The 27,170-nt window shown below is 52.3% G+C and overlaps 2 protein-coding genes across 4 annotated transcripts in view; one reads left to right on the plus strand and one right to left on the minus strand.

Annotated features, from left to right (window-relative positions):
* LOC310921645 (class II histocompatibility antigen, B-L beta chain-like) overlaps window positions 1-9,684 on the minus strand; it is a gene marked incomplete at both ends in the record, with an annotated part of 12,904 nt that extends 3,220 nt beyond the window's left edge. The window contains 4 exons of the mRNA XM_083885388.1: window positions 7,342-7,448; window positions 8,038-8,322; window positions 8,947-9,216; window positions 9,600-9,684. Of these exons, the coding sequence (XP_083741514.1) occupies window positions 7,342-7,448; window positions 8,038-8,322; window positions 8,947-9,216; window positions 9,600-9,684 (747 nt within the window). The remainder of the gene's footprint in view (window positions 1-7,341; window positions 7,449-8,037; window positions 8,323-8,946; window positions 9,217-9,599) is intronic.
* A 6,865-nt stretch (window positions 9,685-16,549) lies between these two features.
* On the plus strand, window positions 16,550-25,447 carry LOC310921642 (uncharacterized protein). 3 transcript variants are annotated; one of them, XR_014592181.1, is made up of 5 exons: window positions 16,550-16,823; window positions 17,908-18,118; window positions 18,733-18,785; window positions 19,361-21,538; window positions 22,205-25,447. XR_014592181.1 is itself a non-coding variant. In XM_083885386.1 (4 exons), the coding sequence occupies exons 3-4, from the start codon at window positions 18,771-18,773 to the stop codon at window positions 21,116-21,118; spliced, it is 1,773 nt and encodes a 590-aa protein (XP_083741512.1). In that variant the 5' UTR covers window positions 16,550-16,823; window positions 17,908-18,118; window positions 18,722-18,770; the 3' UTR covers window positions 21,119-25,447. The 3 variants fall into 3 exon arrangements, 2 of the variants coding, with proteins under 2 accessions (XP_083741512.1, XP_083741511.1); XM_083885386.1 differs by having other exon boundaries at window positions 18,722-18,785; window positions 19,361-25,447; XM_083885385.1 differs by having other exon boundaries at window positions 19,361-25,447.
* The last annotated feature ends 1,723 nt before the right edge of the window (window positions 25,448-27,170 follow it).

A 27,170-nucleotide genomic window follows, 5' to 3' on the forward strand; every position in this document is an offset into this window, starting at 1 on the left:
CAAGAAGTCAGTGGGCACCGTGTGTCTGTGAAAACCTCCCAAACACCAGGATTCAGCCCAAAAGCCCTCCAAACATCAAGACACAGATAAAAAACGCCCCCAACATCAAGACTCAGGTAATTAAGGACATGGACACCCAGAGGGGCAAGAAGGGAAGTCCAGAAGGGATTTAGACAGCAGGGGATGGATGGTGTTGGTGTGCTGGGAAGGGTGAGGGGGAAGGGGAGGCTGCAGGATTACAGTTAAGGCAAGAGGCAGCAGGAGGAATCTCTGTGGTGAGAGAGATGATGATGGAAAAGAGCAGGAAGAGAAAAATACTGAGGACTGGGACGTTTTCAAGCAGGGTGTAATGCTCAAACTCTGGGAGCTGATGCAGCTGGTTTGTAGCCCCGGTTGGCAGGAGAGGCAAACAAGGAGGTCAGGATCCCAGGGGGTTTCTCTGTGCTGGGGAGCGGCAGGAGCGGGCGCAGAGGGGCGGCACCGGGAGCACGGGCTGGGGGCCTGTGGGGAGCTGCGGGGCCGGGCCGGGGCTGTGGGGCAGCCGGGGCTCAGCGCCGGGCGCTGCCTGACCCCACCACCCCCCGGGCAGGGCCGGCACTGGCCCCCGGCCCCCAGGAGGCTGCGGGACGCCCCGGCCGCTGCCCGGCCCCGTGGAGCTGCCGGCCCTGCCCGCCGGGGGAGCCGCCTTTGGACACTGCGGCACCACAGGCACCGGCTCTGGGATACGGGCTCTGCAGGGCACGGCCAGCACAAGCACCAGCGCCAAGGAAGGAAGGAAGGAAGGAAGGAAGAGCTGGGAAATGTGCATTATCCCGGGAAGGATCCAGATCATCTTTGAAGGATCTTGTTTGGGCCCTGCAGAAAGGAATGATTGTGCAGAAAGCTCAGCAGCTGTCAGAGGATGAGCACCCACAGGCACTCAGGGGGGCTGCACGAGGGGCACAAGAAGCCCCTGCAGCACTTGGGCACAAAGGCACAGCAGGTGAAGGCAAGAAGGGAGCAGGAAAAGGCCAAGCTGAAGGCAAAGGCCATGGCAGAGTTTCCACAGCCCCTGAGGGATGAAGCCCAGGGCCCAAGGGGGCCCCAGCACCGAGGGGACGGGCTTGGCCACAAGCACCTGGCACAGGCATTGCCCTCCTCGGCAGGGGAGAGCCCACCCAAACAGCCCCTGCCAAGGAAGCAGGGATCCATCTGCAGCCCACAGGGACACTGCAAGCACACACAGCAGCACCCTCAGCAGGAGCAAGTCCAGCCCTGCACGGACATGGATTCCTAGGGCTGCCACAGCTCCCATTACACCAGGGACCCACCACACTGGAGCCCTTGACAACATTCAGCCTGGGGCTGCATCCACACGAGGCCTTATGGGTGTATTGGGATTTTTGGATTGGCAAAACAAGTAACTGAAAGATGTGTAATCTGCCAAAAGGTAAATAAAAAGGTAATGAGGAAAACAACATTAGGAGGTGGAGAGTTAGCTCTCCGACCATTTCAAAGTATCCAAGTGGATTTTACTGAACTTCCCCAGATACAAAGATGGAAGTTTTTATTAGTGATAACAGACCACCTGACTCATTGGGTAGAGGCTGTTCCCACTGTCAGAGCCACAGCCAATGTGGGATGTAAAACCCTTTTGGAACAAATTATTCCCAGGGATGGAATGGTTAATAGGATAGACTCGGACAGAGGAACACATTTCATGTCAAAAATCTTACAGCAAATAACTCAAGGCTTGGGGATAAAATGGGAATTACACACCCCATGGCATCCACAGAGTTCCAGCTGGGCAGAGGGAATGAACCAAACTTTAAAGAGAACTTTAAATTAATAATTGAAACCCAAATGTCGTGGGTAAAATGCCAACCTTTGGCTTTATTGAGGGTTCAGACCCAACCCAGGTCAGACCTGGGAGTGTCACCTCATGAGATGATGTTTGGGTTACCCTTTCTGACCACCCAACATGACACAGCCACCTCTGACCTCGGGGAAATGGGTGTTAAGAAATATGTCAACACAATTGCAAAAACCCCTGAAAATTAACAGTTAAAAGGGATAATCCCACAAACCACACCTTTAGACTTTAAAATCCACAACATCCATCCAGGGGAGTGTGTACTGGTGAAAACATGGAAAGAACAGTCTTTAACTCCAGGATGGGAAGGTCCTTTCCAGGCATTGCTGAGCCTGAGGCTGTGACCCGGAGCAGGGAACGAGGGGGGATCCAGCCAGCAGCACCAAAGGACCCCTGGAGGAACCGAAGGAATGGACTGTAACATCCAAACCAGGGGACACCAAATTGACTCTTCAATGGGGACTGGGGGGTGATGAACTGGGAGGACCCGAATGATCCAAGGGAGGTACAAAGAATCAAACCTAACTGGGAAATAAGGCCAAGCTTCTGTCAGTGGTTTCAAGTGCAGCCTGGACAAGTTCTGAGACACCTCTGATACTCTCCTGTCAGGGTCCACAAACATATGCGGGGAACCTGATGGTTCGTTTTAAGGATCTCAGAGTGCAAAAGACACAGCGGGGGACAACTCAGTTTACTTAAACAAAAATGCACCTTTATTTAGTGCCAACAAATGCAATAGTGGGGAGAGAAAATAAAGAATAGTGAGAAAGATAGAGAAAGAGGGGAAGGGGATTATAGCTACCAACGTGGAGGGACGAGTCCTCAAGGCCTAGAGATGCCCATAGACGTGATTTTCTCCAGTGGGGTGATCACAAAAGTGAGCGGGGTCTGCAGAGTTTTTATAGGTTGGTCAAGGTGGGGACCAAAGTGAGGGGACAGAGCCAAAGGGACCAAAGTGAGGGCACAGAGCCAAAGAGACCAAAGGGAGGGGACAGAGCCAGAGGGACCAAAGTGAGGGCACAGAGCCAAAGGGAACCACCTGTGTCAAGGTTGGTGCTCAGGAACAAGCTCCAAACCCCATCTCTGGTATGGACAGACCAGTTTGGACAAGCAGCCTTGGCTCAGTCCACTGTGACCAGTTCCATTGTCCCTGCACTCCGTTCTCATGGAGATGCCACTCCAGTCCTCCCAGACTTGGCAAACGTCCCACCTCAGCCAGGCCAGGGGCTCCTTCAGAGTCCGGGGTCCCAGTCCCCAACCATTGGAGACAGTCGTGGGGCAAATCACATCCTTGGACAGACTCTGACAGGGAGGGGTTGGATGATCCCAAAATTCAGGAATTTGGTCGTGGAGCTGTTCCTTGGGATGGGTGTGAAAGTCTCACATTCCAGGCACCTGTGGGGCTCCTCCCCGCTCTGAGGCTTCTCCACAAGCTCCGAGCTCCGTCTGGGTCTCCGGCCGCCTTCCTGGGGTTTTGTGTCCCTAGAAATCCCAAATCACTGCAATTCAACCAAAAAACCCTCCAAAGGGCTCCAAAAATCCTTCCTCTCTGGGGCTCCTCCTCTCCACTTTGGGGTTCTGGGGGTCTCCCTTCCCTGCGCTGATCGGGGTCCCGCAGCTCCCGGGGTTCCCCCTGTCCGGGGTCCCGCTGAGCGATGATCCAGGGGGATCTGGGGGTCCCAAGTGTCTCTTCTCCCCTGATTCTCTGCTCTGGGATTTCAGGGGTTCCAGGGGTCCCCCCTTATCACGGTTCCCCCTTCTCCAGGCTGCCGGGGCTTCCCCATCCCCAGGATTGCCCCTCTCCACTCACCCCACCCTGGGGCTTTTGGTGTTCCCCAAGGGACATTGGGGACCATTGGGGACACAGACCTGGAGTGTCCCAATATCCCTGCTGTGTCCCCGTGTCCCTCCCGTGTCCTTCAGGGACATCGGGGACCATTAGAGACCATTGGGGACACAGATCTGGAATGTCCACTGAAACGCCACAGAAAGAACTCCACACAACTAATAATAGCTGTTAGAGCGGTCTGTATTCATCAACATCGAGGTGTGTGGGGAATAATTTCACTAAGGACACGCACACCCGCCAGGGAACTTGCCCCTCTAATTATTCCCTGAGGTTTTATTTAAGCGTGACATTCCACAGTCCTCTCTCATTAATATTCATTCCCTGACCCCGCCCATCCTCATTTGGTGTGGTAATTAACTCCATGCCCTTCTGGGCATGCTCAGTCCATTGTGGTGGTCATCTCCAGGCCTTGGTGGTGGTCTTCAGGTGGTAGTGGTGGTTTCCAGGCCGTGGTGTGGTCTCCAGGCATTCACCTCTTCACCTTTATCTCTGCCATCTGTGTTTTGCTCTCTTGGCACGTTTCCAAGGGAACACACCGTCTCAGAGTCTGTGTTCTTTTCTTTATCTGCATCCTTAGCCCTGTTATTCTGCTCTTTAGGCTGGTTCTTCTAGTTCTCCTTCTGAGTAGCCAAAGGTTCCCCACACTTGTGGTGCTCAAAAATATGCAAAAGGGTAACAGACACAGCGATGGGTGTTCACTAAATGCCATCTCGTATATTCTAAAATACTACTTGGAATACATTCTAACATACAGTGTGTGTTCCTCAATCTACTAGAAAGGATCAGCTGGGATTTTTCAAATCTATGTCTCGTCCCCAAGACCCTTTGGTGTCCCCATGTCTCTCAGGAGCCCCTTGGGGACACAGATCCAGGTGTCCCCATGTCCCTCCTGTGTCCTCATGTCCTTCCCATGTCCCTCAGGGGCACCGGGGACCATCGGGGACACAGATCTGGAATGTCTCCAAGTCCCTTTTGTGTCCTCATGTCCCTCAGAGACACTGAGACCCCCTTGGGGACATGGATCCAGGTGTCCCCAAGAACATTTTCTGTCCCCAAGGGACACTGGGGACGCAGATCTGGCTGTCCCCATGTCCTTCCCATGTCCCTCAGGGACAGTGGGGACTCCTTGGGGACACAGATCCAAGATGTCCCCATGTCCCTCTTGTGTCTCCATGTCCCTCAGGACCCCCTGGGGACACCACCCCCTCTGTCCCCATGTCCCCTGAGGACAGGAGGGACATGGGGACATCTGTATCTATGTCCCCAAGGAACACCCAGTTCCCCCTGAGGGACATAGAGACATAAGAGGGACATGGGGACATAATGGATCTGTGTCCCCAAGGAGTCCACGATGTCCTTGGGGGACATTACAGGGTCTTGGGGGCATGGGGACATCAGGAGGGACACGTGGACACCTATGGGGTGGTGTCCCCAGTGGGTCCCCACTGTCCCCAAAGGGTCCCCAGTGTCTGTCAGGGACATGGGGACACCAAGAAGGACATGGGGACAATCAGCAGGGACAAGGGAACACCTGGGACAGTGTCACCACAGGGTCCCCTGTGTCCACAAGGGTCATGGGGACACAGAAGGGACAAGGAGACACCTGAGACAGTGTCCCCAGGTGACACAGGAGGGACACGGGAGGGACAGGAGGACACCAGGAGGGACACGGGGACACCTCGGTCCATGTCCCCAGGGGACACGGGGACAGCAGGAGGGACACGGGGACACCTGAGGGGGGTCCCCAAGGCCGATGTCCCCTTCTAGCCTGGCCCCGGGCCGTGGCCACGTGGAGACCCCAAAACATCCCCCAAAGGGGCCTTGGGGGCTCAGCTTTGGGCTCCCGCAGGATCCCAACATCCCCCGGCCCCCAATGGAACCCTCGGGGGAGCCCCCGAGATTTTGGGGCTCGGTTCCGGCAGCCGTGAGCTCCGAACGGCCCCGAGTGGTTGTGCTGCTGCTGCTCTTCCTCCTCTTCATCTCTGCCTCTGTTATGAATAAAAATGGGCGGAGAAAATATTAATCTCCATAAATGCCTTTATTGATCAGCTCTTTCAATATTTGCCCGAGGGGTTTTTGGCTGCCCGTGGTCGCCGTGGAGGAAGAGGGCCTTATCAGCTCTGCTGCAGGCAATTCAACAGAGCTGGAGAACCTGCCCTCGCTGGGAGCAACCACAGGGTTCTGACAGTTCTTTGTTTTCTCCTGTGGTCTCATCTCTGGTTTGGTCTTTTTAACTTACAGCTAGTAAGCAAAACCGGAGAAATTAGCTCTTTTGATTCTTCAGGGTCCACACGGCTTAGCATTAGTTCTTATCCATTTTAATTTTACTTGTTTTTTATTTTATAAGGGTTTTTTGGTGTTAAACTTCATCCCGAGATGCACTTGGAGTTTTTTATTTGCATGCGGGATCAGCCGGGGCAGGCGGAAATCGGGGGCTCTTGCGGCCGCGTGGTAGTTCTGTCGCAGCCATGGCGTCTCGGGGTCTTACGCTGCTTCACAGCGGCAGCAACGTTCGGCGGTCTGGCGGCCTCGGGGACGCGCCATCTGGCAGCGACGGCTGACCGCGGGTGGGCCGCTCCGCGGGCTGGGGCGGCCGGGGCTCTTCTCGGCTCCGGCACGGGGAACGGCTGGGGGCTGGGGAGGGGCTTCTCCGCGGCTGACTGCGGGGCTCGGGATTTTCCCCGTGCCGGACGGCCGACTGCTTTGCAGCTGGAGCCGCGGCCGCGGCTCCGCTGCGGCTCCCTCGCCCCATCGTTAGGGTGGGGGGGGCGCGGCGCTGGGCGTCTTTGAAGGGAAGGGGTTCTTTTTGTTTTTAAGGTGGTCTGAGGGGTAAAGGTGCCACGGAGGTGGCTTTTCACTGTTACATTACAGGATAAACATTTTAAATTTCATTTTTATCACCTCCTTTTCCTCTCTGCATCCTCCTGATTCCGATTCCTCCTTCCCCTGGATCCTCCTCCTTCCTCATCCCGCCTCCTCCTCCTCCTCCATCCCTTCTCCCGCTCCCCCCGGGCCCAGCGCCCCCCTTTGTGCCCCTTTTCCCGCGGGAGGAGACGCAATGGAGCCGGGGCAGGTCGGGCTGGGGCAGCGCTGGGCTCTGGGCCCGGCCTGGGCGCCTCCCCCGCGCCCCCTCCCCAAATTCCCCTCCCTGAGCCTTCGGGGGGTCCCGCCGCCTTTTGGGGTTCCCTGGGAGCTGCCTTGGGGTTCAGGAGCCTCCCGAGCCCCCCCAGAGCCTTGGGGTGGCACGGGGGGGACACACGGGGGTCCCCATTCCCGATCCAGCCCGGGGCCGCCTCTGCCCCCCCCCAATCACAGCCCCCCCAAGTCCCTCCCCAGAGCCCCCCACAAACCCCACCGGGCACAACTGGGAAGCTTTATTGGGAACACTGGGAGCAGCCGGGCGGGGACACAGGGACAGCTCTGGGCACGGGCAGGGGGGACACACGCGGCCCCCAAATTCATCTCGGGGATGGAGCGGGGGGTCCCGGCCGGGCCCGAGGCCACGGGGAGGGGCTGCAGCCGCCGGCGGCTCAGGAGCTCTGTGGGCAGAGAAAAGGGGGTGACACCGGGCTGGGGGGCCCCGGGGGGGGCACACACGCTCTGGGGGAGGGGGGACACGACCCCCGGGACCCCCCCTCACCTTCTTGCACAGGCAGAGGCCCAGCCCCAGTGCCAGGAACACCGAGCCCAACACCAAGCCCCCGATCCCCGTCAGCATCTTGCTGCGGGCGGCGTCCGGCGGCATCTCTGGGGGGGCCAGAGGGGTCAGGACCCCCCAAAACCTCTCACCCGCACCCCGAGCCCCTCCAGCCTCCCTCCCGCTCTCCCCCACACCACCCACCGGCCCCTCCGACCTCCTCCCGATCCCTGCCCGCCCTCCCCACCGCCCACCAAAGCCTCTCCTGGCCCCTCTCACCAGCCCACAGCCCCAAACCGCTCACCCCCCAGCCACCAAAGCCCCACCAAAACCCCCCCAAACCTTGTCCCAGTCCCTTCCCAGCCCCTCCACCGCTCCCCCACACCCCTCCCAGTCTCTTCCCAGCACAACCGACCTCAGCCCCAGCCCCGCTTGCCCATCCCCCAGCTCCTCCCAGCCCCTCCAGCCTCACTCCAATCCCTCCCACTTCCACCCGCCGCCCCCAAACTCCCTCCCGGCGCCCACCAGCACCCCCGGGACCCCACACCCCCCCTCCCCAGCATCCTCCCGACTCCTGCTCAGCCCTTCCACAGCCCCCAGCCCCTCTCCCAGGTTCAACCAGGATCTCTCCAGTTCCCTCCCGCTCGCTCCCAGCACACGCCAGTGCCTCTGCCAGCCCGGCCAGTGGCTCCCCCGTACCCCAGTGGCGCCTCAGGGGCTGCTCCAGGCTGACGTGCTCCACCTGGCACGTGTAGCTCAGCCCGCGCCGGGGCGGCGTTTCCAGCAGCACCAGCAGCTGGTGGCTCCAGTCCCCGTTGGGGACCACGTCGGTGGCCACCACCTGGCCCGACAGCTCCTGCTGGCCCTCGAACCACCTCACCTGGATGTGGCCGGGGTAGAAATCCATCACGGAGCACAGCAGGCCTCTGGCACTGCCGCCCTGCGAGCTGGAGGGCAGCAGCGAGATGGAAACGCTGGGGGGCACTGGGAGAGAGAGGGGACACACTGGGATCAGCTGGGGGCCACTGGGAGAGAGAGGGGAGGGGCGGTGTGGGCTTGGGAGGGACTGGGAATGGACTGGGAGAGACTGGGACACACTGGGGTGGCAATGACAGAGATGGGAGGGGATGGGAGGCACTGGGAGAGGGGGTCAAAGTCTGGCAGTGCACTGGGAATTAACTGGGAATAAACTGAGAAGGACTAGGAAGAGCTGCTATTGGACTATGAGGGACTGGGAATGGACTGGGGCGGCAGTGGGATGAACTGGGAATGGACTGGGATGAACTGGGAATGAAGCGCGCGGCACTGGGAGGCGAGTCCAGCGCGGGGCACTGGGCACTGCGGGTCTGCTTGGCAACAGATGAGTCATTAGACAGACGCGCGCCATGATTGGCTGAGAGCGTCAGCTCCACGCACGGCCGGGATGGACACGCCGGGAGAGACTGCGATGGACTGGGAGAGAACAGGAGTCCCTGGAGGGACAGGAGGCCCCGGGGATGGGCCCAAGGAGGGCTGAGGGCTCTGGGGTGATTCCCAGGGAGGTTTTGAGGGGCTCCAGGGTCATTCCCAGGGCAGGGCCCGAGGGGACACGCTCTGCCCCACGCTCACCCCTGCGCTCCAGAAGGAACGGGGCGGACACCTCGTAGTTGCGCCGGCAGTACCAGTCCACCGCAGTCCGCGCACTCTCCATCACTTCGGAGTGGCTGTTCCTGTACCGGGCGTGTTCCTCCCCATAGAGTGTGTCCCCCACGTAGTGCCCCACGGCGCTGTGGAAGTGGAAGGCCGGCTCCCGGTTGTAGATGTACGTATCCACCAACCTCACCTTCTCCGTGCCGTTAATGAAATGACATTCGTGCTTACTAATCCACTGGAACACCCCTGGGTGTGCAGGACACAGGTCAGGGGGTGCCCCCCCCAGCACCCCTAGAGCTCCGGGGCCACCCCGGATCCCCACCCCGCACCCCCTGTGCCCCACGGCCGCCCCGGGACCCTCCTGCCCGCGCTGCCGCTTCCTCTTTTCCCCCTTTCCCTCTTTCTGCTTTCACATCCCCTCCCTTCCCACCTCCAGCCGTCACCTAAATCGCTTTTGTGGTCTCGCCCTCTCCTTTTCCCCACTTGCCCACCCTCTCCCACCCCTCCCTCACCTTCCCCCGACCCTCAACCCCTTTCTGCTGTTCCTTTCGGGGCTCCCCTCCTCCTCCTCCCCCGCTCCCATTCCGAGCTTTCCCTTCTCCCCCCCTGCCCCCCCGCCCCCCGCTCACCCGAGAGCTCCGCGCCCGCAGCCGGGGCCGCTCCCAGCACCACCAGTGCCCCCAGTACGGCCCCGGCTGCCGCCCCTCGCCCCATGGCCAGCGCCGGGAGGGGCCGCCAGCCCCAAAGCAGCAGAGCTGAACTGAGAGTAATAACGCGGAGCAGCGCGGGGTCATCAGCCACGCGCTCTCTGATTGGTCGGGCGTGGTTTTTGGGCGCGGTTTGATGGGTTGGGGCTTTTCTTGGGCACGCTCTGATTGGCTGGAGGTGTTTATTGCGCGCTCTGATTCGCGGGTTCTGTTTGCGGTTCCTTTCCCAGAAGCTTCACCCAGCAACTGGTGAGTCACCAGCAATAAGAACTCTGATTGGCTGGAATTTCTCCAGGCTCTGGTTTTTTTCGGGCTCTTGCCGGCAAGTCCCGACCCGCAGCGACGCCGCGCTCCCATTGGCTGAGCGCTTTTTGGGGCGCTGCTCCCCCACTCCCGCTCCCCCCAGTTCCCGCCGCTTTTCTGGCACCGGCACCGGCCCTTCCCAATTTCCCGGGATCCCGAGGAGCCATGGATGGAGCGCGGAGCCTCCCCTGGCTGCCGCTGCTGCTGCTGGCCCTGACCCTGCCCGGAATTTGGGGGGTCCAAGGTGGGGTTTGGGGGGTCCTGGAGCCGCGGGGTTGGGATTTGGGGTTCCCTGGAGCTTTGGGAATGTGGGGTGGGGAGGGTTAAGGGCGTCCTGCCCTTTTTTGGAGTGATTTTTGGGGTATTTTTGGGAAGGGCGTTGTCCTGAGTTGTTTTTTTTATCCCGGGGTTTTCCCCGTTTTCCGAGATTTTGGGGGTTGGGTGGGGCCGAGTTCCTCTTTTTCCAGAATTTTGGGGCTCTGGCAATTTCCAAACGCTCCTATTCCAGGATTTCCGGGGCTTGTCCAAACCCTGTTCCCGGGATTTTGGGAAGCGGGGCGTGTCCCCACCCCCTGGACCCAAAATTTGGGAAACTGCCCATTTCCAAAGCTCTTTTTTCCAAGAGATTTTTGGCGTCCAGGTGTGCCCAAATTCCCATTTTCCTGGATTTTTGGGGTCTGGAAGTTCCTAAATCCCTGTTTTCCAGGATTTTTGGAGTCTGGGTGTGCCCAACTCCCCTGTACCCAAAATTTGGGGAACTGGGCATTCTTACGTCCTTTTTATCTAGAATTTTTGGAGCTCAGGGAGCTCAAACTTCCTCTTTCTTCCCACGATTTTGGGCTCTGGCTCCTCCCAAACTCCCCTGATCCTGGGATTTTGGTGGCCTGGGAGTGTCTAAATCCCAATTTCCCAGGATTTTGAGACTCTCTGTGTCACCAACCTCATTTTCCCCAGGATGTTGAATAGAAATCCACAATTTCCTAAGGTGTTTTTTTTTTTGTAGAAATCCCCAATTTTCCCACGTCTGTAAGTCAGAATCCTTGATTTTCCCATGATTTTGAGTAGAAATCACAAATTTCCTGGGCTTTTAAGTATAAATCCCTTTTCTTAGGATTTTGAGCAGAAATATCCAGTTTCCCCAGGATTCTGAGCAGAAATCCCTGATTTTTCCAGGATTTTAAGTAGAAATCTCAATTTTCCTCAGATTTTTAAGTAGAAATTTTCAATTTTTCCCAGGATTTTGAGCAGAAATTCCCAATTTGGGGGGCTGGGGATGTCAAATCCCTCTGTACCCAAAATCTGGGGAACTGAGTGTGCCCAAATCCCTCTTTCCCTTGGATTTTGGGCCACTGGGAGTACCCAAATCCTCTTTTCCCTGGATTTTTACAGACTGAGGCTGCCCAAAATCCTTTTTTTTTTTTTTTTTTCTCCTTGAATTTGTGGGGCTGGGCATTGCCAAACCCCCCTGTACCCAAAATTTGGGGAACTGGGCATTCTTACGTCCATTTTATCTAGAATTTTTGGAGCTCAGGGAGCTCAAACTTCCTCTTTCTTCCCACGATTTTGGGCTCTGGCTCCTCCCAAATTCCCCCAGTCCTGGGATTTTGGGTGTCTGGGAGTGTCTAAACCCCAATTTCCCAGGATTTTGGGACTCTCTGTGTCACCAACCTCATTTTCTCCAGGATTTTGAATTGAAATCCCCATTTCCTGGGATTTTGAGTAGAAATCCCCAATTTCCCAGATTTTTAAGCCAGAATCCTTGATTTTCCCAGGATTTTCAGTAGGAGTTGCAAATTTCCTGGGCTTTAAAATATATATCCCATTTCTTAGGATTTTGAGCAGAAATATCCAATTTCCCCAGGATTCCGAGCAGAAATCCCTGATTTTTCCAGGATTTTAAGTAGAAATCTCAATTTTCCTCAGATTTTTAAGTAGAAATTTTCAATTTTTCCCAGGATTTTGAGCAGAAATTCCCAATTTGGGGGGCTGGGGATGTCAAATCCCTCTGTACCCAAAATCTGGGGAACTGGGTGTGCCCAAATCCCTCTTTCCCTTGGATTTCAGGGCTCTGGGAGTACCCAAATCCCTTTTTCCCAGGATTTTTACAGACTATGGCTGCCAAAAATCCTTTTTTTTCTCCTTGAATTTGTGGGGCTGGGCATTGCCAAACCCCCCTGTACCCAAAATTTGGGGAACTGGGCATTCTTATGTCCTTTTTATCTAGAATTTTTGGAGCTCAGGGAGCTCAAACTTCCTCTTTCTTCCCACGATTTTGGAGTCTGGGTCCTCCCAAATTCCCCCAGTCCCGGGATTTTGGGTGTCTGGGAGTGTCTAAACCCCAATTTCCCAGGATTTTGGGACTCTCTGTGTCACCAACTTCATTTTCCCCAGGATTTTGCGTAGAAATCCCAAATTTCCCAGATTTTTAAGCTAGGATCGCTGATTTTCCCAGAATGTCCGGTAAAAATGTCCGATTTCCTGGGATTTTAAGTAGAAATCCGCAGTTTCTGGGATTTTGAGCAGAAATCTCCAATTTTCCTGGGATTCCGCCAAGAAATCCCTGATTTCCTCAGGATTTTACCAAGAAATCTGCAGTCTCTTCAGGTTTTGAGACGAAATCCTCAATCGTCCCAGGATTTTGAGTAGATATTCCCCAATTTCCTGGGATTTTGGGTAGACATCCTCAGTTTTGCTGAGATTTTGAGTAGAAATGCCCAATTTCTATGTGGGTTTATTGCAGGGGCCGTGGGTAGAAAGGGCTTTGCCTTCAGCCACCAGCCTGGGCTGGAGGGAACCCCAAAGAGACAGGGAGAGAGCAAGAGGGTGTGGGCTGAGGAGAGGGGAGCGAGGGAGCCAGGGCAGGGTCAGAGTGCAGGGGGAAGAGAGCGAGGTCCTGGTTCCAATCCATTCTATCTCCTTTTGTGATGAATATTCTAATTTACAGTGACCAACCAATACAAGACACAAAATCCTATAGAATCTACACACAGCCTGTGAGAACTACTACATTACCATGTGTTATATTTTAAACTCTAAAAACTACTCTTCAGACTTTTCTGTTTTGCTACATTGACCTTTGGATCCCTCAGCCAGCAGTAGGGGATTGTTCAATCCAAAGGGATTCTCCTTCAGCTGCCCAGGCTGTTGTTTTCAGGTGATGTAGTAACTGAGGCTCGGTATCCTACAGCTCAAAGTGAGCTTCCATTTCTATTTCGATTCTAGGTTTCATATTTTCAGAATCTTTTGCTAAGCAATCATATTTATCAGGTTTCCCTGATTCATCTTTCCCAACAGCTCTGTGCCCTCACTTTGGTCCCTTTGGCCCCTTTGTTCCCTTTGGCTCTGTCCCCTCACTTTGGTCCCTTTGGCTCTGTGCCCCCACTTTGGTCCCTTTGGCTCTGTGCCCCCACTTTGGTCCCCTTTGGCTCTGTGCCGTCACTTTGGTCCCTTTGGCTCTGTCCCCTCACTTTGGTCCCCACCTTGACCAACCTATAAAACCTCTGCAGACCCCACTCACTTTTGTGATCACCTCACTGGAGAAGATCACGTCTATGGGCATCTCTAGGCCTCGAGGACTCGTCCCTCCACGTTGGTAGCTATAATCCCCTTCCCCTCTTTCTCTATCTTTCTCACTATTCTTTATTTTCTCTCCCCACTATTGCATTTGTTGGCACTAAATAAAGGTGCAGTTTTGTTTAAGTAAACTGAGTTGTCCCCCGCTGTGTCTTTTGCACTCTGAGATCCTTAAAACGAACCATCAGGTTCCCCGCATGTGTTTGTGGACCCTGACAGGAGAGTATCAGAGGTGTCTCAGAACTTGTCCAGGCTGCACTTGAAACCACTGATAGAAGCTTGGCCTTATTTCCCAGTTAGGTTTGAATCTTTGTACCTCCCTTGGATCATTCGGGTCCTCCCAGTTCATCACCCCCCAGTCCCCATTGAAGAGTCAGTTTGGTGTCCCCTGGTTTGGATGTTACAGTCCATTCCTTCGGTTCCTCCAGGGGTCCTTTGGTGCTGCTGGCTGGATCCCCCCTCGTTCCCTGCTCCGGGTCACGGCCTCAGGCTCAGCAATGCCTGGAAAGGACCTTCCCATCCTGGAGTTAAAGACTGTTCTTTCCATGTTTTCACCAGTACACACTCCCCTGGATGGATGTTGTGGATTTTAAAGTCTAAAGGTGTGGTTTGTGGGATTATCCCTTTTAACTGTAAATTTTCAGGGGTTTTTGCAATTGTGTTGACATATTTCTTAACACCCATTTCCCCGAGGTCAGAGGTGGCTGTGTCATGTTGGGTGGTCAGAAAGGGTAACCCAAACATCATCTCATGAGGTGACACTCCCAGGTCTGACCTGGGTTGGGTCTGAACCCTCAATAAAGCCAAAGGTTGGCATTTTACCCATGACATTTGGGTTTCAATTATTACTTTTGTTCAAGTTCTCTTTAAAATTTGGTTCATTCCCTCTACCCAGCTGGAACTCTGTGGGTGCCATGGGGTGTGTAATTCCCATTTTATCCCCAAGCCTTGAGTTATTTGCTGTAAGATTTTTGACATGAAATGTGTTCCTCTGTCCGAGTCTATCCTATTAACCATTCCATCCCTGGGAATAATTTGTTCCAAAAGGGTTTTACATCCCACATTGGCTGTGGCTCTGACAGTGGGAACAGCCTCCACCCAATGAGTCAGGTGGTCTGTTATCACTAATAAAAACTTCCATCTCTGTACTTGGGGAAGGTCAGTAAAATCCACTTGGATACTTTGGAATGGTCGGAGAGCTAACTCCCCACCTCCTAATGTTGTTTTCCTCATTACCTTTTTATTTACCTTTTGGCAGATTATACATCTTTCAGTTACTTGTTTTGCCAATCCAAAAATCCCAATACACCCATAATTCCTTAGAAAGTGATCACACAAAGCTTGGGTACCCCAATGAGTTTTTGATGCATGTTTTCTAATATTTTCCTAGTGAGCAGCTTGTTAAGTAACTGCCTCCTGTCAGGAAGTTTCCATTTCCCAGATTCATCTGGCTTTCCTCCTGTTTTACTTAATTCCTTTTCTGTTCCACTGAACTTTGGAGTTTCTAATTCTTCCTTATTTGAGGTAAAAATTAACACAACCCTTTGGATCCCATTCTCTGCTGCATCTTTAGCTCCTTGATCTGCCAAATTATTTCCCCTTATTTCCGAGGTCATTCCCTTTTGATGTCCATTAATATGCACTACAGCAATCTCCTCAGGCAGTTTTAATGCCTCTGAAACCTCTAGAGTGAGTCCTTCATGTATCAATAATCCCTTTCCCTTTGAATTAAGTAATCCTCTTTCTTCCCAAATTTTTCCAAAGGTGTGTGCTACCCCAAAAGCATACCTTGAATCAATATATATGGTTCCTTTCTCACTGGCTTAGAAAGATATGCTCTTTTTAGACCATATTATTCACAAGTTTGAGTGGACAAGTTTGAAGGCAATTTTCCTTTTTCCAGGGTTTGCATGTTTTTCCCATCCACCAAAGCAAACCCTGACATACTTTTTCCTTATAAACACCTGAAAGAATCATCCACATATATTGTTTCCCCTCTGAAATGGCTTGCTCTTTGAGATCCTCTCATACTTTAGCTTGGTATTGGATAATTTCTAAACAATTATGTGTTAGGTTACTTTTTGGTTCTCCATACAAAAATTGGGCTGGATTTAAACTTTTGTTTACTTCTAATGTCAAGCCATCACTGTCTATCAGGATTGCTTCCTATTTCAGCACCCCAGACTCTGTTACCCGTTTTTCAGCTCTCTGGTTTAACACATTTGGGCTGCATGAGGTGCACACACAATTAGTTCACCCCCAGGAGTGCTCGGGGCTCTCTTCTACCAGAACTGCAGCAGCTGCTGTGGCTTGAACACACTCTGGGCAGCCGTGGCTCCCTGGGCCCAACACCTTTGATCAATGAGCTGTTGGTCTCTTCTCTCCTCCCCACTCCTGAGCCACAACTCCATGAGCTGCTCCACTTTCCACAGTCACAAACAGATGAAAGGGTTTTTCTAATGAGGGAAAGCTCAAGGCTGGCACTGAGGCCAGTTTTGACTTCAGTCCTCCTAATTTATCATCATCTTCCTTGGTCCACTTTATGTTATCTCCCTCTGTCAATTTTCCATATAAAAATGTGACTGACTGTGTATACCCTTCAATCCATAATCTACAATATCCCAATAATCCGAGTAGATTTCTGATTTCCTTCTTTGAAGAGGGAGGGGGAAAAGATAAAATTCCTGCAATTCTCTCGGGGTTTAGCTTTTGGCTGTCTTTGCTTATTAAGTGCCCGAGATATTTCACTTCAGATTCTACAAATTGCAGTTTCCCCTTTGATACTCTGAGTCCTTTTCCCCCAGAAAATTCAGAAGTTTCATGGCAGCCTCCCCAACTTCACCTTCAGCTTCCCCTGATAATGAGGGATCACCCGCATATTGTATAACTTGTATTCCGGGAGGAGCGGGGAAAGTTTGCCCAAAGGCCGCGCTGCCCGTCCCGCAGGCCCTTCCCGTGGCCGAGCTGTGGCTCCGCGGGCCCGGGATTTGGCCTTTCAAAGGAAACCGGCCCCGCCCAGCGGGAGCGGCGGTTCCCAAGGCAACGGTGCCCAGCGCGGGGGGTGCTGGGATTGCCGGAGAGGGCGGGGCGGGGGCGGGGATTGGCCCGGGGCTGAGTCCTCCAGGCGTGGGGGGGCGTAGGCGGGAGCTGCTGCCGGAACCACCGAGAGGACGAGCGGCGGCCGAGCCTGAGCACGGAGTCTCTGCGCATGCTCCCGGCACGGGCGGAGCGGCCGGGACGGGGCCGGCCGGAGCAGCCCCGGGACAAGCGGTCAGGGGATGGGCGGCCCGAGCGGCCGGGCCGGGCCGGGCGGGGTTTGTGGCGGAGCTGCCGCGGGCCGTGCGGCCGGGATTGGGGCGGGCAGATCCCCCGGCATGTCCGGGGCAGCGATCGCAGACTGCGCGGTCGGGGCTGGGGCCGGCGCAGGGGGAGCCCCGGGCGGAGCGGCCACCGGTGCGGCCGATACAAACGGCGGGGCGGCCGCCGGCACCGGGGCTGGGGCGGGCGGTGGGGCCGGGGACGGCGGGGCGGCTTCTAAGCCCAAATTTCTTGGGTTTTTTAATACGTTTTTTCTCCAACCCTCAATTCGGCAGGTTCTAGGCCCAAAGTTCCTGTTTTGTTTTTTCCCCCCCAACCCCTCAATTCTGCAGCTTCTAAGCCCGAATTTCCTGTTGGGTTTTTTTGTTTGTTTGTTTGTTTGTGGGTTTTTTGTTTGTTTGGTTGGTTTGTTTGTTTTGTTTGTTTTAGGGGTTTTTTTGGGTGTGGTTTTTTTGTTTGTTTGTTTTTTGTTTTTGTTTTGTTTTGTTTTTTGTTTTTTGTTTACCCAAACCCTCAATTCTGCAGCTTCTAAGCCCGAATTTCCTGGTTTTGGTTTTGTTTTTTTTTTTCCCAAGCCCTCAATTTGGCAGCTTCTAAGCCAAAATTTCTTGGTTTATTTTGGTTTTTTCTCCAAACCCTTAATTCGTCAGGTCCTAAGCCCAAATTTCTTGGGATTTTTGTTTTTTGGGGTTATTTTTAAACCCTCAATCTGGCTAAAAAAAGAATTTAGGCCCCTCCCTCCTTTTTATCCTGTTTCTCAGTGGGTTGTACTGGCAAACCCCCAGCTCCCTTCCTTCAGAGGGGCCCAGCCCCTTTCTTTGGGGCCCCGTCCCCACCCCGGGGTCTCTCTCAGTCCTTTCATCTCTGGCTTCGCCTCCGTCCTGGCTCCTCTCTGGCCAAAGGACAGACACGCAGCTCAGGGAGCTCCAGACTGGCTTTGTAGAGCTGGGAACCCCAGTCCACGTCTCAAACTCACCTCTCACACCCCGTAACCTGCTCCCCTAAGAAATACTCACAGTCCTTTGTTCTTTCTTAGGTCTTTGTGCACAAGATTTTTACGGAGCAAAAATACCACGGTTTCTTCCAGAGCTTCTTCTTCCCTTTTTTTCCTTTTGCTTTATTGTCTCCTCCTTGCCCTGGGGGTATTTAACCTGTGATCTCCAATCTACACCAGAGGAAGCAGAGCAAGGCTGCTAAAATCAGCTGGGCCCCTCCTGCTCTGGATCCCCTGGGGCGTCAGAGACGAGGTAAATATCCTGAACTGAGCCCCCAAATTGTGAAAAACATGGCTCACTTTTGTTAAAATTTTAAAAGTGTAATAATAAAAAATAGGACAATAAGAGGCATATGAAGCAAAAGAGATTACAGAGGTTTGGGTACCTGGCATCCCACACCAAGGCACACAGGCTAACAAAGGATCTTTCCTTTCAATACCATGGGTTATTGCATATTCATAAATTTGGACATGATTTAAACCCTTCTTTGGACTTTGGGTAAAAAGGTTTAATTGTAATTTTTCTCCCCCCACCATTCTTTCTTGGAAATAAATTTTTCCAGTGGCTCCAGAAAATGCAAATCCCTTAATAAGGAGGCAGTAAATTCTTCCTTCTGGAGTTCTTTGGTGTCCTTGTTGTTATCTCTATGAAGATAGGATGATGTGAGGAATTTCTTAATTGCCTCTCCCACTTTAAATTAGTTACAACAAGCATCTGCTATAGCCTAAAAACTGTATTTATCACACTACTGAAAGAGACTATATTAGTACAGCATAACTTTCTAACATAACAGATATAGTATTCATTTTAATATTTGCAAAAGCCAGTCATACAATATGCATTTATAACACCCAGAGCGTCCCTAGAGTGTCCTCGAGGCGTCCCTGCCGTGTCCCCAGCGATCATGGATGGCTGCAAGGTGTGACAATCCTGGTGTGGGGTGGTGGGAGGGGAAAGGGGGGAACACGGGGGGGTTTTGGGGTCCTAGGGGAGATTTTGAGGGGTCCCAGGTGGGGTTTGGGGGTCCCAAGTGGGGTTTGGAGGTGTTGCAGGTGGGGTTGGGGAGATCCTGAAGGATTTTGGGGGGGTCCCAGAAGGGGTTTTGGGGGTCCCAGGCAGAATTGTTTTGTTCTGGGGGTTTGGGGGGGTCCCAGGTGGGGTTTGGAGGGGTCCCAGGTGGGATTCGGGTGGGATTCTGGGGGGGTTCAGGGAGTCCCAGGTGGGGTTTTGGGGGTCCTGGGGGTTCCTAGGTCGGGTCAGGGGGTGCTGGGGGGGTTGGGGGCAAGGGGGACAGTGGGGGGGTTGCAGGAGGGGACAAGGGGGTTGTCAGCAGGGGGTGGCAGGGGTTGGCAGGGGTTGGCAGAGGGGACAAGGGGGTGGCAAAGGGACAGAGGGGACAGCTGAGCCCTCCAGGGAGGGGACAGAGGGGACCCAAGGAGGGCACAGGGGCCACCCCAGGAGGCCACGAAGGCCACCTCCCCATCCCCTCACCAGGAGCTGGAGGATCTGGTGGCTGTGGTGGCCACCATGGGTGAGCTGGCAGCCCTCGTGACTGTGCCACGGGACAGGAGCCCGTTCCTGTACCCAAAGTCCCTGCGTGCAGCCCTGAAGAAATTCATCTCGCACCTCCGGGACGCCCTGGAGCATGGCAGTGTCACCTCCCAGGCCATGGCCGCCCTCATGACAACCCCAGGGGCCACCTGGGACGATGTGACAGCCGCGGCCAGAGCCTGGCAGGAGTCAAGGTTTCTGGTCTGGAAGAGCTCGATGTGGCTGATGGATGAGGGCATCGATTTCCTCGATACCTGGGAGGACGGGGACACCGCCCAGGCTGGGGACCTGCAGGACAAGACCATCAGCTGGAGGAGAGTTAAGAACATCCTGGGGGAGAAGACCCAGCAGCCATCGATGGCCCTGGTCACGGGGGTGTTGATCTCGTTTCTGATCGTGCAGAAGGCCCGAGCGGTGGCAGCTGTCAAGGCTGTGGTGACCATCAGCCAGTCGAGGGTGGCCACCGGGAGGGGAGAGCAGGTGAAGGCAGCCTGGACACTGGTGGTGCGCTTGGCATGTGTGTGTTACAGAGCCTCCACGTTCCTCTGTACGCTGCAGCAGCAGCTGGAGGATATCAAATTGGCCCTGAAGGAAAAGGAGGCGTCCGCTGATGTCCGCAAGGACTTGGTGGCTGTGGCGGTCAAGGTCGAGTGGCTGTGGGAGGGCAGCACCCGCCTGGCCATGCATCACCTGATGGGGACACTTGGGGACATCCACAACCTCCTCTCGAGTGCCTGTGGTGGCCCTGGTGGCCCTGTTAGCCCTGGTGGCCCCGTTAGCCCTGGTGGCCCCGGTGGCCGCTCGGTGGCCAAGCAGCGACAAGAAACCATCAAGGACACCCCGGGGCCGTGCACAGAACAGCGCACAGCGCCTTCGTGTGGCGAAACAAGTAATGGCAGCTCAGTGACGGGAACACCTGAACAACCTGAGGGTACCTGGGGAAAACCCGAGCCAGGGGCAGTTTGTGACACCACCAGCCATCGCCCAAGCCACCCCGACTTATTACGCCCAGGGACACGATGTGAACTGGCAACTTCCAAATTGATATATTCTTTTAAATCCTGTTGCCATGAATGCCTTCCCATAGGACTTACTGGTGTTTCAAAACAAAAACAAGACTTTCTAATTATAGGCAAGGATGATAACAGAACTCTTGGACTTTCAGTTATTCCAGCTGTCGTTTCAGCAAATTGTAATGAAGAGCTGAGTGTTTTAGCTCTTGCTTACAATGCTCCACTGGTAATTCAGCCAAAAACACCAATAGCTATTGCTATTGCATGGCCAATGAATATAAATAAGGGAGCTGGATACAGAGAAACACCTTCTGAGGGCTTTAGCCCAGCACCTAATGTCCGTTGGGTAAAACATATCACCAATGAAGAGCCAGAGCTGGAGTGCAGTCTGACAGATGTGGAGTCTGGTAAAACACTTAACATTACAGGCAAGCTGGACACAGGGGCAGACCTCACTCTGATTCCTTTTGAGTTTTGGCCAAGCAATTGGAATCTGGTAACACCTGAGTTTAGTCTCACAGGGATTGGAGGAAGTATAGCGTGTATGCAGAGTGAATCCATGATTACTGTCAGAGGTCCTGAAGGAAAGACAGCAAACATCCGGCCCTGTGTGTGGAAGAACCACATCACACTGTGGGGGAGAGACGTGTTGTCCCAGTGGAGAGCAAAGATGGAAGTGGATTCTTAATGGAAACCATAGCGACGCCTCTGCAGTTATCATGGAAAACCAATCAGCCCATTTGGATGGATCAATGGCCTCTCGAACAGAAAAAATTGAATGCCCTCAAACAATTAGTGAGCAAACAGCTACAAAAACGCCTCATCAAACCCACAAATAGTCCCTGGAATTCCCCAGTGTTTGTCATTCACAAGAAGACTTCTCTGATTCCTGGAGATTGCTTCACAACTTGAGGAAGATCAACGAAGTGATAGAAGACATGAGGCATTTACAACCTGGATTTCTTTCTCTTTCACTGATCCCAGGAGACTGGCCTCTTGTTGTCATTGACTTAAAAGATTGTTTTTTCAACACTCCACTGCATCCACAGGATGCTCCTCAATTTGCCTTTTTGGTTCCAGCCATCAATAGAGGAGAACCACTGCAAAGGTGCCACTGGACGGTTTTACCGCAAAGAGATGCAAAGGAGCTGCAGCTGCTCCGGCCTCGCTAAACCCGAGAACGGCCCCGCGGCCGGTCCCAGCGAACCCCTGAGGGGCCCCTTCCATCCTGCTGGTGACTTACCTGGGCTCGTAGGGACCCCCCTGGCACTGACAGGTGCGCGGCCCTGGGGTGCCGCCGGCGGGGTCCCTGTGGTCCCCCACAGCAGGAGTCACCAGCCGTGGGGGCGGGTGACCCCTGGGCACGGCCAAAGAGGCTTTCAGCACCCCCACCATCGGCGTGAGCCTGCCATGGGGAGCAGCCCTGCCGAGGTTCCGGCTTCTTTTCAGCCTCTGCCAGTGCCGGGATTGGAGCACGGGAGACACAGTTTTGGTGTTTGGACTCAGGATTTTATTAATTCTTATCTGCATTACAGCCTCACAGGCCGTGAGTTCTGCATGCTAACTCCCTAAGCACAAAATGGAGAGTCTATCTCTCTCCCTACCTGCTGTTTTCAAGGACAAATCATCAAATGAAAAAGTGACACTCAAATTATTTCTATTTTTGACCCAATGACCCATCCCCCGTAGTCTGCAATGAGGACTTTATTAACCAATCAAAGAAACCATCCAAGCCCATGAAGAAGAAGGTGAAGAAGAAGTTGTGTTTCTGCAGGTACAGGACCCACGTGGATTCCAGCAGAGAACGTGAAGCCAAATCAAGCACAGGAACACACTGACAACCCCAAGAGCAGAGAAGCAGCACGCAGACGTGAGCTGCACAGAGACTGTAGCTGATGGCAGACATCTTTTGTCCCATGTGCCAGATCTGTGAACCCTGGGGTTTGTATCAGTGTAAAAAGTGTGGGAATCGTTGGTATCGTAGAGCTCTGTTGGCACAAGCGTGGTGTACATGGTGTTATGATTTAGAATCCCAAACAAAGCACAAGGCCATTGAATTTTTAGTTGCAGTGGGTCACAATGAAGAAAACAACCCCCATCTTCCTGTTCTCAGGGAGGAATGTAAGAGGGAATTTTTGACATAATCAAAAGAGATTCAGATTTGCTGAGTTGAATGCAAACAAAATAATTCAGTGCCTTATATCTGGCTGGTCCCGGGTGAAATTGGTGGAAGAACCAAAGAAGGGAATGTGCTGAGAGATGTGCTTGGAAATCAGGAATGAAAAAGAAAGTGCCTTAAATCAAAAAGTGTGAAGTTAAATCAGTTACCATGTTTCTATCTTCTTATTTTGTTTGCCTTCACCAATGCAACCTTACCTGTTGATCAGCCAAAGACCAACACTTGTGGATCAGTAGTGTTGTAGAATCCCTCTGTTAGAGAATAGTTTAAGGGAAATAAGGGGTTCAATCAAATGTTATGCGTTTTTGCATGCTTGCTTTTAGTAATTTGCTTGCTTTTAGTAACGCAAATTTGCCAGTTAGTCAACCTAAAACCAATGTCTAGGTGACTTTAGCCAGTGCATCAGGTTTAGATACCGTGTGTCTGTCCAATACAACCCCAGAAAAGCCATTTTCCACCTGTCTAGTTGGTGTGCCAGTGGGTGCTTGGCCAATTACAGAGAAAACTGACAGAGCCATTCAAGGTGCACTCCCAGGATCATCCACATGGGATTTTTGGTCCCCAGTAGATGCATGGAACTGGTGGGTTCCTCACCTTCCCAAGGCATCTCGTGAACCTGAAGCATTGGAGATCTTTGGTTCTGTAAACATGATTTTTTCATGCCAGATTTAACTCTACAGGGAAAGATCAATTTTTGGTTAAGGATGTTTGTCCTTAGCACTCTGTATAGAAAAATGAGATGAATTGGTGTAACCATACTTCTTTAGTTCAGTCTGCATTTAATGATAGCCCCTTTCAGTTCCCACAGGGAATGTTTTTCATTTGTGGAAACAGAGCCTGGCCTGCTATTCCAGCACACATCACAGGTGGGCCGTGGAGCTTGGGGAGACTTACTCTGCTAACACCTGATGCACAAATGTTTGCCATTGTGACACATAAAAGGAAACAGGCTTATCCATCAATGCAATTTAGACTGCAAAAGTAATTTTCAGCCTTGGGGTTTTGGAAAAAGGTTCTCAGCATCTCTTTTATTAGCACAACTCAGTTCAACAGTAGCACTAAAGCAACTGGATTGACTGGGGTGTTGGCTGAGTAAGCAATTCAATACCTCCCTTGCATTAAGTGATGTGTTAACAGATGTTAAAGATGGTAGACAGGGTCACAACTGACTTTCCCTTACTAGCACGTGGACAGGGGTGTGAAGAATTTAAAGGGAGGTGTTGTATGGATTTCTCTGGTCACTCAGAATCTATTCATAAAAGCATACAACTTAAAGAAGGTGTATCAAAAATGAGAATTGATAATGGGATTTGGATAGATATTCTATTAGATAGATGGAATTTAACATGAAGGATGAAAGAGCTTTTAAGAATGTGTCTATACATTTCAATCATCATCTTCATCATAGTTGTGATGATAAGGGTGCCTTGTTTGCTCCAGTGCATTTGACAAATGATCAGTAAAGCAATCAAGAGAGTCTGTATGGCTCAAAGAGAGAGGGGAGATGCTGGCATATAAATCCCCCTGGGCCAAATCCACACAGGCCCTAGAGTGCCCAGAAATGTGAGAGCTGAGTTAGAACCCTTAGAGAAACTAAAATACATAAATCCACACAGAAATGAAGTAGAAATACAAGTTTAGTTTTAAATAAATAGAAGATTTTTAAGTGCCTTAGCAAATAAGAGCCTGGATCAGTTAGCAAGAAAAAGACCTAAAGTCTAGTTTAAAGTTCAGCAGCATTGCTTTTTGCAAAGTTAGTTAAATTCTAATCATAACAAAACCAATGTAGCCCTGCTAAACATTCCTGGATAGAACAGACAGAGCTACATGAATAGAATTTATATAAGAAATTGCAAATGTTGTCGCACATCAATCTTAGCTTAGGATAGGGCCAACAAGGCAATACAGGACTCTTGCTTCAACCTGTTTGGCCAAAAATAGAATAAAATGCACTGCTTTGAGAATGCTAGCAGGCTCAGGGGAGACCGATCATAAGTGCCACTGTTGTTGTTTCTGTGGCTGCTACTAATAAGACAGTAGATAGATAGATAGATAGATAGATAGATATAAAAATACATATACACTGATAAGGCTCAGGGAACACAGACTGCTGCTGCTGTGGCTGCCTGGGGCTTAGAAACTTGTGGGATCGCATTTCCACACCCCAGGAAATGATTCTATTTAAGGAAAAATGTTTTGGTTTACCTTTGAACATAGAAGGAAGCCGAGCTAGAAAGTTCTGTGCCCTTCTCATGGGCACTGGTTGGGCTGTAGAGATGTTTCCCAGGACCTGTGGCTGCTTCTATTGGCAGCAGGGCAAATTGTCCCTCCTTAATCATCCAAAACTTGAGAACGAGCTCAGAGGTGCTCAGATGCTTTTTAAGGTGTCTTAGCCAGGGGTCAGAGGCTTCTCTGACACCTGTGCTTGGCTTTTGTTTCCATACTGTTTGTCATTTTATCTTTTGTAAAATGTTTTGTCTTTTGTTAAAACCTCTTTTTGTTGAAACCTTTGCTTTACAAAACACACTTGAAGAGCCGTCTGGCAAATATTATGAAGCCAATCTGGGAGGTTTCAGGCCAACCCTCAGGCTTGATACATCTTCATGGGGCTCATTACACGCTGGCCATGTGCAAGACCGTATCAGAAACTTTATGTTCTTTATGCTGTGAAACTTTGTCGTTTATTAAACTTTATGTGAGAAGGCTTCCTGCACACTGCTGCTGATAAGATGCCACCGCTCCTGCTGGGTCCATGGGGACTTTACTGGCTCGAGCTGTGACAACCTCTGCCTCCATGAGGCTGATTTAGCCGTGCAATAAAGGACTTTGCTTTTACAACTGCCCATCGCCCTTGTCTTCAGTGAGGACACCCCAAAAACCCGACACACGATGGCCCCAGTGGCCGAGCGATGCCAAAGAGCCATCGAGGACATCCCGAGGCTGCTGCGGGCACAGCGACGTCCCGTCATCGGGGTTGTGACGCCATCTGGGACATGGCTGGTGGCACTTGTCCCCTTCCCACGTGGTGTTTGAGACAAATTTGGGGAATTTTCTGGGAATTTTGACTGAAACTACCCCAAATCCTGATGAGAAATCTTAGGGTGACGTCAGTGGGGACACTTGGGGGCACTCAAAGATGCTTAGAGACACTTGGGGACACTCAGAGACGTGGGGGCAGGGGGTGAATGAGCCCCCTTCAGTGCCTTGCAGGAGAGGAAGCCAACCCAGCTTATAAATGACAATAGAAATGACAACATAAATTACAATATAAATGAAAACACGAATGACAACATAAATGACAAAATACTGGCTTTTGCATTCATGTATCAATTTTGCATATTGTTATTGATCACAATGATTTTGATACAATACAATTTATAATTCCTTTCAGCTGCTTTTTGATGAAACATAACCTATCAGTTTACGTGTGCACTGTATAGTCTACAGAAATGGCATTGCAATAAATCAATTTTATGTCCTAGGCCTTAGCGAAATATTAAAACAGAGACTGCACAATGCTAAAATGCTTTTATATTATAACTATTTGAACTAACTTTTATATTATAACTAACTCAGAGAATGGTGTTGTCTTAGTTTGAAAGACAGGTGTTTGCCAGGGAAAGCCAGAGCCTCCCTTGGAATTGAGAAGTCAAACCCTTTTCCTCCGAATTATAATTTAATTCAAATTTATTCAGAAGTTATAATTTTGAAATAAATATGTTCTTGGGCAGAGGTAAGTGGATAGGAATAACAGTTCTTTACTGGTGTGTATAACCAGGCAAACAAACAACACCAAGCACAGCATTAACAATAAACAGAAGCAGAACCCAGGAACAGCTTCCCTGAGCGCGGCACTTTCCCCTTTGGTGCAGTTCCGGGCACGGCCAGCAGGGGCGCTGGTGGCTCCCGGTGGGCGGGGCAGGTGCGATGATCCCCCCGCGGCTGCAGGGGGCGCTGTGGGGCGGGCTCGGGGAGCGCGCGGGAATGGCGGCTTTGTCCGAGCCGGGAAGGGATGGAAGGGATGGATCAGAAACTGCGGAGCTGTGGCTGAAGGGATGGAAGGGATGGATCAGGAACTGCGGAGCTGTGGCTGAAGGGATGGAAGGGATGGATCAGGAACTGCAGAGCTGTGGCTGAAGGGATGGAAGGGATGGATCAGGAACTGCAGAGCTGTGGCTGAAGGGATGGAAGGGATGGATCAGAAACTCTGGAGCTGTGGCTGAAGATGCAGAAGGTCTCAGCAGGTAGGGGGTGCGAGCCCACAGTGTACAGAAAAGCCTCAAAGCAGCGCTGAAGAAGCAGCAATGGAGGGGCAGGGCTGGCCCAGCTCCAGCAGGACAGGAGGAGGTGAGCTCAGAATTCCTGGGCACACGAGCAGATGGTGGTAGATTTCCCAGGACCAGACTTGGTGGCTACAGTGAACTCCTCCTGCAGCAAGCAGCAGCCTGGCCATCCTCTCTCTGAAAGCCGAGAGTAAGAGACGGCATAGCTGCCCCCAGCCCCTGTCGTTTTCCTGCCCCAAAACTCGTGGCATCTTTCCCCTCAAGAGAAACTGCCAGAG

This window comes from Zosterops lateralis (assembly GCF_965231275.1).
Source record: "Zosterops lateralis genome assembly, contig: SUPER_35_unloc_1, whole genome shotgun sequence".
Classification (NCBI taxonomy): Eukaryota; Metazoa; Chordata; class Aves; order Passeriformes; family Zosteropidae; genus Zosterops; species Zosterops lateralis.